This window comes from Cricetulus griseus, assembly GCF_003668045.3.
Source record: "Cricetulus griseus strain 17A/GY chromosome 1 unlocalized genomic scaffold, alternate assembly CriGri-PICRH-1.0 chr1_0, whole genome shotgun sequence".
Lineage (NCBI taxonomy): Eukaryota > Metazoa > Chordata > Mammalia > Rodentia > Cricetidae > Cricetulus > Cricetulus griseus.
Window position 1 is genome coordinate 60381698 of NW_023276806.1, and position 13925 is coordinate 60395622.

Consider the following 13925-nt stretch of genomic DNA (forward strand, 5'->3'; position numbering starts at 1 on the left):
GAAAAGATATTACCATATCTGATATCAGAAATAACTAGTCAAAGCATGGCCAAACAAAACAAAATACCCAAAGACAGGAACTATACAGAGAGCCCAACAGTAAACACTTGCTGTTCTTGGAAAGGATCAAGTCTAGTTCCCAACACCAACACTGGGCAGCTCACAACTGCCTGCAACTCCAGTTCCAGGAGGACCAATATTTTATTCTGTCATCAAAGGCACTTTTGTGCACATGTACATGCTCAAGCACATACATACATAAATAACACAAAGAAAAGGAAAGAAAAACTAAGGAAACAGAAACAAGGAAGCCTGTTACTCTATATGAATGTATAATGCCATTCTTACAGGAACCAGTCACCCTCTTCTATAGAGAAGCACACAGGAGGGCTGGAGAGATGGCTCAGCCGTTAAAGGCTAGGCTCACAACCAAAAATATAAGAGAAGCACACAGGAAACATACCAGGCTCTGTGGAGCATATGTCACTTTGCACTGTGTGCTTAAAGAAAGCAGCTACCTCTATAATATACACCAAAACAGGCAAGGCTGCCTTTCAGTGAAACTTTCTAACACAAACTAAGAAAACAGTTGTAATTTTCCCAATTCCAGGTGTGGAGGTGGAACATAAAAATCCATCATTACTTTCTTGCAGGCCAGAAAAGGGCAACAGATCTCATTACAGATGGTTTGTGAACCTCAATGTGGTTGCTGGGCATTGAACTCAGGACCTCTGAAAGAACAGTCAGTGCTCTTAACCGCTGAGCCATGTCTCTGGCCCCTCATCATTACTTTCTTATATAAAAGTAACCATTATACCAGCCAAATCCCTGAACAGTAATATTTAAATTCAATTTAACAAGTACCATTTTATATTCTTTAATCAAACCAAAGCTAAGTATATGAAAAACAAACTTGTAGAATATGAAAAACATTCAAGCATTTACACAAGAATTAAAAACATGGGTGGCAAGTAGTTAAGGCACATGTAATAAATAAATAAATAGTTTTTTGTTTTGTTTTGTTTTTTTTAGAATTAAAAACAAGCTGGAAATAGTGATTTACCCATATCCCAGCAATTGGGAAGCTGAGGCAGAAGGACTACTGCAAATTCAATGCCAGCCTGGACTATGTAGTAAGTTCCAGGCTAGCCTGGGTTAGAGTAAGAGCCTGTCTAAGGAGAAAAGGGAAGGGGAGGGTGAGAAGGGAAGTACAGGGAAGGGGAGGGAGGAAGGAAGGGGAGGGGAGAGAAGGGACTCAAAAGTAATCTAGAGCTGGTGAGATAGCTCAGCAGATATAGGCATTTGCCACCAAGCTTGATGATCTGAGTTTCAATCCTTGGAATCCACAGAGTGGAAGGAGAGAACCAACTCCCACAAGTTGTGCTCTGACCTTCACACACACACACACACACACACCACACACACACACACACACACACACACACCACAACACACACACACACACACACACACATCACACACACACACACACACACACACACACAGGCACACCACATACACTGTAGTAATAATGCATGTACCACCCCCAACAAATAAATGAATAAATAATCTAGCCTTATAATAAAAAACAAACTACAAAAATCCTATGAATATTATCAAAGCTCATTAAAACAAAAACAGAAAGAAAACCCTCCACTAAGAACTACTGAGTATCTGTAAAAGGCTTGACAGAAAGCACAGGTTTCTGTCGCAGGTAGAGGTTGGTGTCAGCTGATCAGAAGGTGCTTGGCCTTCAGCATCAGCTGCATTTTCCTCAATTGTCACGAGGACACAGGCAGATACAATCTTCAGCACTGGAGACTTTGGAAACAAGGTGCTCCCACCCAAGCTCACCCACCTCTTTATTCTGCTGTGTCTGCTGCCACCTCCAGCGCCTTTTCAATGCCTCCTTCTCGACACCCTTCTCCATCAGCGCATACAGAGCTTTCCTCAGCACCAGGTCTCTGTCGTGGAAACCCCACATCCCTGTGGGGAGAAAGCAGGCAAAGGGCACTTTGTCTTCATGGAGCTCCACTTACTAATCAAGCCTTTGTTTTGTGGTGACAGGAATCAAACCCAGGGCCTCAAAAAAGGCTGAGCGATATTTCCCAAGCTCCTGAGAGGAAGCTCTCCTCAGCAAATCTAACAAACCAAACACAACAGCTAGTAAGACTGGTATAGCACCACACAGCCATCAGCACCAGAGCTCATGAAATGGCTAGAAAATGGGGACCCCTTCCAAAGCTAAGAACAAATATACAGAGCTGTGAGTAGAATAAGTCACAGTGTCACAAAGGCCAACCAGAAGAATAATTAGGTATAATTTTGCCACTATACATGTATATAGCCACACAAATTTTGCTTACTATGCTCATTACTCCTAGGGCTCAGCTTAGAGTGGAGCTAAACTAAGCCTGTGCTAAAGACAGCCAGCCAAGGCAAGGCTCTCCCGGACCCCGAAGCCTTGCTGTGAACCATCCCTTCACCTGAGATCAAGAGTGCCGAGATGAAATATCCCCCACGTGCTACTCCAATCAACTGCTTTCTTTCTACAGGGGAGACTCACCAAGAGAGGCTGCATGCAGCAGGCAGTTCCCATCTCCAGTAGTTGCTAAAGGAAGCAGCCTCTGACAGGCGGAGTCCACACTGACCCACCAATTTAAACGCCCTACAGACATTGACAGTGGGAGAAAAGGAGAGAAGTGGATTAGAAAAACAGCCCAGAATAAAACTTTTTTTTTTTTTTCTTGAGACAGGGTCTTGCTACACACACACACACACACACACACACACACACACACACACACACACCAGGATGACTTTGAACTCATGACCCTTTTGCCTCAGCCTCCCAAATGAGATACTACATGCTTTGTATTATTGTTGTTGTTATTATTTTGAAACATGGTCTCATGTAGCTGAGACTGACCTTTGAACTCACTAAGTAGCTGAGGCTGGCCTTGAACTCCTAATACATCTGCCTCTATATCCTTGGTACTGAGATAATAGGAATATAGCATTAAACACAATCTCTGTGACTCTTTACATCTTCTTTACTTACAGTTAGAATCTGTCAAGCATGACTGGTTAGATCAGTGAACTTAAAGAAGGACAGTTTTGTCTCATGGGATCATTAGACAATGTATGAAGATATGTTTGTCACAATTGGTGGGAAGGTACATACTTCTGGCATCTGTACACAGAGACCAGAGAGAGCATCATCTTATATTCTAGATTTAGAATATAAGATATTCTTTTATTTAGAAAATAAGATAATTCTCAAGGCAGCTTGCACAACAAAGAATTATCTAGCATCAAAAGTCAATAGCGCCCAGGCTGAAACTGTTGGCTACTTTGTTTGACTCTGAATCCTTCACTCTTGCAGGAAGACCGGTAAATACAATAGCAGCAAAGCTCAGCTTAATTGAATCACCAACAAAAGAAAAACTATGCAAGGTATATGTCCTGTATCATTTACATATATGATAGCACTCAGCAGGTGTGTGGTGTGACTTTAAAGTTATAAGCAAAAAGAAAAAGTACATAAAACACCCGAGTAAACTAGACAACTACCAATCCATTATTTACAGGAGGAAATTATTTTACAAATGACACTTAAAATTTTGTTTTCTTGAGCAATTAAAAAGTCTACAAAAGGTTAAAAGGGGCTTATAATTTCACTAGCCCAGATAACTTGCTAACTTCTAAAAAGAGTTACAGTTAATATAGATGGATACAAAATGAAAAGGCTCCCTTTCTGTGCCCCCACTTCCAACCTCCAATCTTCCTTCCATTAGAACTTAAAAAAAATTTATATTGTCAGGTGTAGATTAGAAGAAAGGACATAGGACACGTAGGATTTTAGTTGGGAGGGTGGTAGGGGAGGAAGGGAGGGAGAAGGGTACTGGGATTGTCATGTAATTCAATCTTGCTTGTAATTCAAATATATAAAAAATTTTTAAAAATTATATTTATTTACATTATGTGTATGAGTGTTTTATCTGCATGTATGTCTATGTCCCATGTGAATACCTGCTGCCCTCAGAGGTCAGAAGAGGGCACTGGATCTCCAGGAACTAGAGTTATGGACAGCTGTGAGCTGACATGTGAGTACTGGAAATAAAACCTGTGTCCTCTGGAAGAGCAAGTGCTCTTAATTGCTGAACCATCTCTCTAGCCCTGCATGGCTTTTTTGAGACAGGGTCTCACTACGTAGCCATGGCTACCCTGGAGCTTGCTGTGTAGACCAGGTAGACCAGACTGGCCTCAAACTCCTAAGAGATCTGCCTGCTTCTATCTCCGGAATACTGAGATTAAATAAAGGCATACAGCACCAAGCCTGGGCTTTCAATCTCCACCACCTCCACGAGGATGTTTTAATACTTAAGTTTTTCCCAGAATTTCCAACTACCATACTGTTTTACATTGGCTGATTTTTTAAAATTACATTTCTTTAACGTGTACGTGTATAAGCAATGGCTCGAATATGCGTGTCACGGTGCCTATATGGGAGTGAGGAGGCAACCTGTGGGAGTCAGCTCCCTTCTTCCGAGATGTGGGTCCTGAGGATCAAACTCACCGTAAGCCTTGGTGGCAGATGCCTTTAATCACTGACCTATCTTGATGACCCAAATTAATTTTAATGCTAATTTAAAAAGAACCCAATTGTAAAGGTAAATAAATCTGGGGGAAAGATTCATATGAATAGATGTGTCTTTCAGTGTATCATCTACAGCCATCATCTTCTATGTTTGCAAAGGTGCTCCACAGCCATTATAATAGTCATAATTGTTCATATATTGGTTTTTGGGTATCAATTAGTAAACCCTTTACATACGTAACTGGTTTCCCTTCTACTAAACAGGAACTTTCCAAAGTGTCTAATGTTTATTCCTGCTCCTCCCCTCACAGCTGGCTAATTTTTATTCTTTATCTCAGCACATGTATCTGACTGACCCCTATCTTTGACAGCAATCAGATCAGATATTTAAACAAGAGGCTACTAATAAAAGCTGGACCCTGTTCCTGTGGTTGCAGGCAAAGACTAGAGGGGATATGACTGAAGAGGAAACACCCACTGACCTGCCTGTTCCAAGGCGACCAGCATGGACTGCTCAATGAGGTCCCTCTCTATGAAGCTCCGGAAATCTTCCTTGTACACAGTCAGATCTGGAAGCTGGAAGGCACAGATGGGCATTTCCAGGGGGTGCTCACTGCTCCCCCCACCCCCACCATTGGAGGAGACATGGGACCGGGCCAGGGAAACAATGCTGGAACTGGCGTGGGAGATGCCCCTAGACAGGCGTTTTTCTGCAATGAGAAATGGAGTCACCTTAGAATATATGCAACCCACTCTGAGAACTCTCCACAGATGAAGGTGGTTACCACTTGACAGTTTCCAGCCAAGAAAAAACTGTACCTACTTCTGAACTTCATAGTATTCTTTTCTTAGCCAAATACAAATGGGGAAATATACAAAATGGCACTTTTGTAGATTCAGTAATACCAAAAACAAAAACAAAAAAATTCATCTTTCTAACTTTGTCTGGTGTTTCCCTGACTTTCCTTCCCCTATGACATTATCTTTGACTCCCATTTTTCAACATGAGAATGAGCCATTCAGTTAGCAACTGGGTCATTTCTTTAGTAGAAAGAAGAATAAGTAAGAGAAATGGGCTTTCATTAGGCTGTATTTAGCCAAATTAATCACTCCAGTAATCCTTAGGGTCTTAGAGGGTGTAGAAAGGATCTCCATTATAGAAACGAAAATGACATGTCAAGAGATGGTGTCACACGCCTCTAATCCCAGCACTCAGGAGGCAGAGGCAGGTGGATCTCTGTGAGTTCGAGGACAACCTGATCTATAGAGAGAGTTCCAGGACAGAGAAACCCTGTCTGGAAAAACCAAAATGACAGTGTCATCAACAACATCTATATTATTTACTATAACTTTTCTTAGTATTCATATTTATCAGAAATGTACAGAGACAGTCAAATTTTAATATGCCAGAGAATAAAACACAAATGTAAACTGTGCCCCCAAATCATTTCGTTTGTTTTAAGTACACGACACCTGCAATGCCCAGCCCATACAACATTATGAGCAAAATTTGTCAGTGTAATATTACGTGTTTGCACAGCTTGAAGTACATGGGTGACTATCACAAGAGGATAGGAGCTCTAATGCTAGGCAGCTGTCCTTGTCAGGTACTGGCTGGACATGATATAAAGCAAGAGCCGTTAGTTTGGTGGAAGACAGTAAGGAATGAAAACATCCCTAAAGGAGCACACAGACTCTTCCCAATCATACAAAAGCTTAGTCCTCAGTTCAAGCAATACCTTGAATGATGTCATCCTGTCTCTGTAGGATTGGTCGAGAAGGGCGAGTGGGCTCTCTATCAGCACACCCTTTTTCGGGGGTCTTAGAGCAACTAATCCCTCCACTAAAGGGTGGGGACAGGTTCCCAGCATGGACTTGACGTAGCTGTTCAAAATCACTGAGGGCAGCACTCACATCCCAGTTTTTTCCTAACCGGAGAAAAAACAAAAAACATTATATACCCAGGGTGTTGTGAAACTGTGGAAATACATAGGAAGACCATTCTAGTCATCCTAGCACAACTAAGCAAGCTAGGTATGGATGGCAGTACAAGCTTACAATGCTGCAACTCAGGAGGCTGAGTCAGGAGGATCAGTCTGAAGCCAGTCTGGGCTACCTCAGACTCAGTTTCAAACACCTCATTATCAAAAGCAAACCTAGGAATGCTGGGCGGTGCTGATGCACGCCTTTAATCCCAGCATTCAGGAGCAAAAGCAGGTGGATCTCTGAGTTCAAGACCAGCCTGGTCTAGACATGACAGCCAGAGCTACACAGAGAAACCCTGTCTCAAAAACAAAACAAAACAAAATAAATAAATCTAGTAAGAACATACTAATGTACACTACAATTCTCCAGTATGCTGTGTGGCTGTTTCTTCCAAGTTGGGTGTGATCATCACCATCTGACACCCTCTGGCCTTCTTGGATGCTAGGCATGCACACAGCATACATGCATATGTGTCCGACACTCTCTCTCTCTCTCTCTCTCTCTCTCTCTCTCACTCACACACACACACACACACACACACACACACACACACACACACACGTAAAATAAGTCCAGCCTTTCTCTTAAATCCCCTCTTGCTAGGGAGATGGTAACGAGGTCAATGAAGTTCATAAGGTCCTTCCTCTACCCAAGGGTATGTAAGCATCCAACAACTGCTGAGAAGACAGACTTTCTGGTGGTAGAGCTGCCCAGTTATCCACGTACTACCCAAGCTCCTAAAGTAGCCTCAGTAAGCTCTGGTTCAGCAGGCTGGACTCAGGTAAGGTGGCCTCTATGATCTGCTCCCTCTATCAGGGATGGGTACAAATAGATTTCCCCAGAAAAAGTTGTGCAATGCTGTGCCTAACTCACGGTGCTGTCCTGAAGGTTAAATAAGTCTAAAACATGGAGCTTTGTATGCAGAGTCCTACCTACATGCATCTACTACTGCTCTTGTAGTCTTTGTTCTAAGCCTCCAGTTAAACTGTACTAACTACTCATGCTTGCTGATTTAACTCTAACACTGTTCAACCCTTTCTCCACTCTCTGTGCTAGTCTCCACTGGTGTTTTAGTCTCCTTGCTGTTCCTAGGCCACACCAAGACTGCTCCCCACCAGGGCCTCTCCACTGCCTATTCTTATTGCAAAAGAAGACTCTTTCTCTAGTATATCTACATAGATGAATCTTTGTAAACTTCAGGTATCTGCTCAAATACCACATTCTTAGTAAGTCCTACCCTGACTGCCCAGTTTAAAATCATATGTACTTCATCACTCTGTTCATTTTCCAAAACAGTTGTGAGCCAACATGTGAGTACTGGGAACTGAACCCAGCTTCTCTGGAAGAGCAGCAAATGCTCTTAACTACTGAGCCGTTTCTCCAGCTACTGATTTATATCTAAATCCATCAACTTCTCTCCCTCTCACCCACACTGTGGTCTAAGTCACCATTATCTCTCACAGGAATTATGACAATATTCTTACCTATTTTTACCACCACCACCTTCCAATATAATCCTATTGGAATACATTAAACACCGAAACTCTTAAAAACTATTCTTGTTCAACTAAAAACTTCCAGTGAACTTAAGGTATAAACTCCTTACTATGGTCAACAAAGGCTCCCATATTCTGCTTCTTATCCACCTAATCAGCTCCCCATTACTCTTGTACAACTCTTCCCATCTCACTCACTATTGGTTTCCCTCTCCTTTTGGGGTCATCTTGTAAGCTATTTCTCCTGGTATACCTTCCCAAAAAGGCTCCCTGCACTCTGGAGCTAAATCAGATTTCCATCTTTACTTTCATAGTACTCTCATCTTTTTTTTTTTTTTTTAATGCCATGAGTGTTTGTAACATGCAAGAAGTAATTTGTAAAATAATCATCAAGAGTCATAGTTTAAAAAGCTGTCAAGGTTAAAATCCTATGTAACTTACTGAACCTCAGTTTTCAAAATTATACCATGGCAGTTGAGAGAATACATCTCATGTACCTTGCATTAACTGGGTACACTGCACAGACACTGCCACACATTATAAGAGGATGATTACATTTTATTTTTTCTTAATTTTGAGTGTGCTCTTGGGCACCTGTATAGTATACATGTATGGTGTGTGCATACAAGTGTTTATAGAGGCTAAAGCATGTATGTGGTATATAAGTGTGGTGTGTATACACAAGTGTGTAGAGGCTAAAGGTCAAGATCAAGTGTTTTTCGCTATGATTATTTTAGTGAGCTGATATAACTTTCTCCTTGGATTACCTGAACATAAACTCATGGTGAAGAAAGCTCTCCAATACGTACAAGGCGAGAGAGGATTTTGGATTTTAAAACTATAGTGGATCACACAAAGCAGATAATTAGAAGCAACTTAAATAGAGGGCCTATGGTATACAAAATATTTTTCTGATCACCTTAAATACTCCAAATCACCCTAATAGTAAATATGACATTTTGCTTTCTCTTTCTCATCCTCTCCTTACCTTCCAGAAGATCTCGGGCCAGCCCTGGCTCTGCACCTGTGGAACGGACAAAATCCGACAGGACAGCATCCATGTCCAGGGTCATGGGATCATCAAGTACTCTCAGGCAGCAGGATGTGAGCAGAACATAGATCAAAATCCAGGCTTCGCCCTGAAAAGAAGGTAAGCGCCCAAGGCTCAAGTAACTAGAAGAGCATCCTCAGAGCCCAATTTCAACAGTTTCTTAACCAAATGGTAAACTAGTCTGGTTCCTTCATTCTAGTTGAATTTTGAAGCAAAGAAGTTTAAAATTTTTAATGAAGAATCACATTTAATATCCTCATTAACAATTATGTCTTGATGCCTACAATAACCACAAACCACTCTGAACAAAGCTTTCCCTCTGCTACTTATTTATTTACTTAAGGAGGGGGGCACTAGGGATTAAATCAGGGGCTTGCATATACTAGGCAAGTTTGCTTCTCCAGTATAAGGAAAGGAGGCAGCAGATTGAGGCCCTATAAAGCTTCCCAACCGGCAATGCTCCCTAACACAGCACGGTGTTCATTTCCTTCCTGAATGTATTTATTATTAAGGGTTTTTAGGTGGGTTTTTTGTTTTTGTTTTGAAACAATGCCTCATCTTGTAGCTCAGGCTAACCTCAAACTTGTAGCAATCCTCCTGCTTCAGTCTCTTGAATGCTGATATTACAGGCATATGCCATCATGCCCTGGCTTTCCTCTCTAGTTATTTTAAACATTCTCTGTCTGACCTTTGATTTTCACATGTCAAGTTTTCAGAAGTAGGAAGCTGTGTGTCTTCTTTACTGATGTGTCACCGGAATGAATCACTTGACACAGTGCATGGCACATTGGCCCTCAGTAGATACTTACTAAACAAATGACTACTACACAGCAGACTATTTCAGTGCTGACTAATGTTCTCATGCTAGCTGAGAAAACAGGAAGAGTAAAGTGAATGCTGAAACCACTCAAAATAAAATAATAGGCTGCTCAGCACACCTGGGTAGTGAGCCCAAAGGCTCATAACAAAACTAACTTCAGGGACTCAGGAAACAGGCAGAATCAGAAGTGTGCCCCCCCCCCAGGATAAATGAATGCCAGGTAAGTTTACCTGAGGTGGAGGAAATCGCTTCTTTCAGACTTCACTTTAGCAGAAACTATGTCCCTGACCTGACAGCCTGACACCAAGTCAACATTCCTCTGTGGTTAACAATCCCATTAGAGAAAGCAAAAGCACAGTGGACAACAACCTCTGACCAAATTCACAGGGTCTGCAGAAGGGGGCTCATTCATAAAGTGCCCAGGTACCCAGCTGCCCCACTGTACCCATCTTCCCATCTTTTGGAAAAGCCAAAGCCAGAATTCTTGAGAACAACAAGTGACTCAGACAAAACATTCCTCCTAAAACCTAAAGCCTAAGAATGACTCCTGGGCATTTTTTTCTTCACTCCTCTCTTTCCCAGGATACAACTGTTTAGTGGTATGATCTGATCCCAATTTTCTCCATTTCTTAGATATAGTAAGGAAATACTTGTGGGTCATAAAAACTTCTAAGTCTCTAACCTGATAACTGCATTGTTTTGTTGTTGGTAGTTCTTTCAATTTTTGTTTTTTGCTTTGTTTTGATTGTTTTTTGTGTGTGTGTGTGAAAGAGAAGTCATTGCTTCTTACAGTGCTCTAACAATACAAGAAATCAGTAGGTACCAGATATGATTTATTCTATCCCAGCCCAACATTTAGCAAGGTATCTGCAATATAGTAGGCAGCAATAAATACCTGCTGAATAAATTCATTATAAACAAATGTCTAATTTTCATCTGCTTCAATATCCTAAGCACCAACCCAACATTCCTCTGAGGTTGTTAACCTTATTCTACCCCAGAACTACATGAAGAACTTCTGACCAAGTTTTCTAAAAAGTGATTCAGTCCCTTGCAGCTTGTGCTTAAGAATTTAACTTCAAGGTAGGCAATGGTACATGTCTGTAATATCAGCACCCAAGAGGCAGAGGCTGGAAGATTGAGAATTCAAGGCTACAATGAAAGACCCTGTCTCAAAAATATAAGAAAAGAAAATTAAATGCACTCAGAAATCATAGGTGAATGAAAGGCTTTTCATCTCCTAATGCAAGTAAGAATTCTCTCCAAAGCCCATTGCGTTCACCACTTTAGTCACAGGACATGGGAACTGCCTAGTAACAACACATAAATAATCCAAAATCAAGAACCTAACTCCAAAATGAACTTCAATCTTCGCTCTTAAAAAATAAAATAAGACTAATGAGTATGGTGGCTCAGGTCTTTAATCCCAGCTCTCAGCAAGAGGAGGACAGATCTCTGTGAGTTTGAGGCCAGCTTAGTCTACACAGTGAGTTCCAGGACAGTTGGAGCTATGAGACCCTGTCTCGATAGATAGATAGATAGATAGATAGATAGATAGATAGATAGACAGACAGACAGATAGATAATAAATAGGTAGAGATAGATAATAAATAATAAATAAATAAATAAAACCAGGTAAGCCACTTTAACAACCTTTTGAGAGGATGTAGGAAAGACACAAACAGCACTCAGCAAAAAGAAGATCTGACTAAGCCACAGGCACGCAGACAATTTCCAGCCAGACTCAGACTCCTGAAAGAGAGAAGCAAATGAAAACCATAGGTGCTGTGGCATCTGGGATCTCACAGGGTAACAGAAGTAGGTCATTCATTTCAAAACATCTAAAATAAACAAATAACTCATATCTGGAAAGACTGGCTCTTCAGCAAAAATGTGAAGCACCAAAGCAAACTTCTTGGCAGCACACTCTTGTATTTGATTCTCCAGGTACATGGTATGAACTTTGCCCAACAGGTAAGGACAGCCGCTCTTGTTACATCACCACAACACCTGCCTGAAGCTTCTCAAATTCCTAATGGGATATCGAACCAATGACAAAGACTCAGTCTATCTCTTTCTCAGCACACAGGAAGGAAAAACCCAAACAAGAAAACAAAACCCTAAACTTCAACTTTTCAAATAAAGGGAGGCACTCAGTCTTTGTTGATTGTGTGTATAGACAGATTCAGACATCAAAATCATCCCGTTTCCTAGTAAAGGGGTTATCACCAATTACTCAGTCCAGTTTCCAAGTGAATGCAACCTTTGACAGGGAGCTCATCACTTTCAGCTCCAACTGTTACAGTTGTTTTCTTCTAAACAAGAGTCAAGCATATCACCAGGACCCTCCCCTAATACTGTTTGCATAATGGCTCTTATTCTGGTCTATAGAACAGCAAAATTAACAATGATGGACTTTTCAATGGAAAAATATTAAATCATTACTTTACAAAAATACTCTTGCAGCCCAACATCATGACACTGTCATAAGGCAGTCAGTGGCATTTATTTTATAAACCCTTTCCCTGGATCAGTACTTGCTTGTACCTGTATTCATTTATAAATGTTGGTGCTGACCATAACTACAAACTCAGCATGCCACATAAATGAAGTATCTTGCTCAAATTCAATTCTGCCTCTTACCCCTCCTTCCACTTCCATGCTCTTGAAGTGAAGACAGAAACCAAGAGCTAAAAGGAACAAGTTAATATTCTCAGTAGCAGAGCATTCACCCGCACACAAAAGGCCTTGATTCCTAGCAATACCCCCACTCCCCACTGCCACATACTACCTTATTTATTTACTCAACAATGAAAACAAAAAGCCAGATGGAAAAGCATGTCTAAACCTAGAAAGTCTGAACCCATGTCTTCCTGCTAGATCCCACTGTTTCAAAAGGAATTAAGATTGCACATATTCATGTCACTTTATTTCATCCCTGCCAGAGAGGGAGCAGCAAACAAGAACTGGTTAAAGGCCTGTGGTTTTCTCCCTTCAAGTCTTACCATTTCCAGAGAAATTTCAATGCTCAGCTATTATCTGCCTCAAGTCTAAAAATTTTCACCTTCATTGCAACAACTCAGATGCAGACCCTGCCATGTCCTGAAAGCATTTCCCCTGGCAGTCTTAAAATTCAGCATCTTACTCTACAATTTCATCTTCATTTCATTTTGTTGTTGTTGTTTTAAAGACAACGTCTCTACACAGCCCTCAGTGGCCCAAAGCTCCCTCTGAAACCACGCTGGCCTCCAGTTTGTGGTGATCTTCCTGTTTGCTTCCCAGGTTGCTGGGGTTACATGCGCAACTATCACACCCAGCCTCCAGCTCTTCTTTTCCATTCTAACGTACTTTCTTTCTGAGACATCTAATCTCTTAACCACATTATGCATGAGACAATAAAAAGCCCATGGACTGCCAACTGAACATTGGGATACTATGTTCAATAATAAACATGAACAGTGAACTGGACACAATTCCCGTGCTTATAAAACGTCTACACTGAAAAAGAAAAAGTTATAAAGTCATACAGCAGTAAATGCTGGAGATGGCAATGTTACCTCCTGTAAGGAAGGAGGAAAAGCCTCCCATGGCATTGCTGCTTAACTAAGAACAGTGAACAACTGGAGAGACAGACTAGGACAGAAGAATGCTCCAAGGCAAAGAAGCACATACCAAGGCACTGAACCACAGTGAGAGCGGCAGAAAACACAGAGAGGATCTAGTAGACCCTAAAGATGTTTCAGATTTTATTTTAAAAGTATGATAAGCACTGATGTGTCATGAGCATAGGTGGAAAATGATCAGAAATTAGTTATTAAAATAGCAGACTGAAAGGTTTTAAAGACTTTTGTTGTTGTTACAAGCATACTGATTAAGGAGGGAGAACTGAAGTTGCATAGTGGACTTGGGAAAATATTGCTAGAGATATGATAAACTAAGAAAACTGGACACATTCCATTTGTCCCTTCTTGG

The 13925-nt window shown here is 41.2% G+C and overlaps 1 protein-coding gene across 7 annotated transcripts in view; it reads right to left on the reverse strand.

Annotated features, from left to right (window-relative positions):
- The window catches only part of Otud7b (OTU deubiquitinase 7B), a 60630-nt gene that overhangs the window by 16892 nt on the left and 29813 nt on the right, over window positions 1-13925 (reverse strand). For 6 of the 7 annotated variants that reach the window (XR_003480750.2, XR_003480749.2, XR_004771956.1 and 3 more), the window contains 5 exons: window positions 9071-9221; window positions 6340-6528; window positions 5083-5310; window positions 2567-2668; window positions 1859-1986 (listed from right to left, as the gene is read on the reverse strand). Coding sequence is in view for 4 of the 7 variants with exons in the window: in XM_027393683.2 (XP_027249484.1) it covers window positions 1859-1986; window positions 2567-2668; window positions 5083-5310; window positions 6340-6528; window positions 9071-9155 (732 nt within the window). In the remaining 3 variants the exon portion in view is untranslated. Of the gene's footprint in view, window positions 1-1858; window positions 1987-2566; window positions 2669-5082; window positions 5311-6339; window positions 6529-9070; window positions 9222-13925 lie in introns of those variants that run through there. The other variant, XM_035451479.1, reaches the window with a different exon arrangement.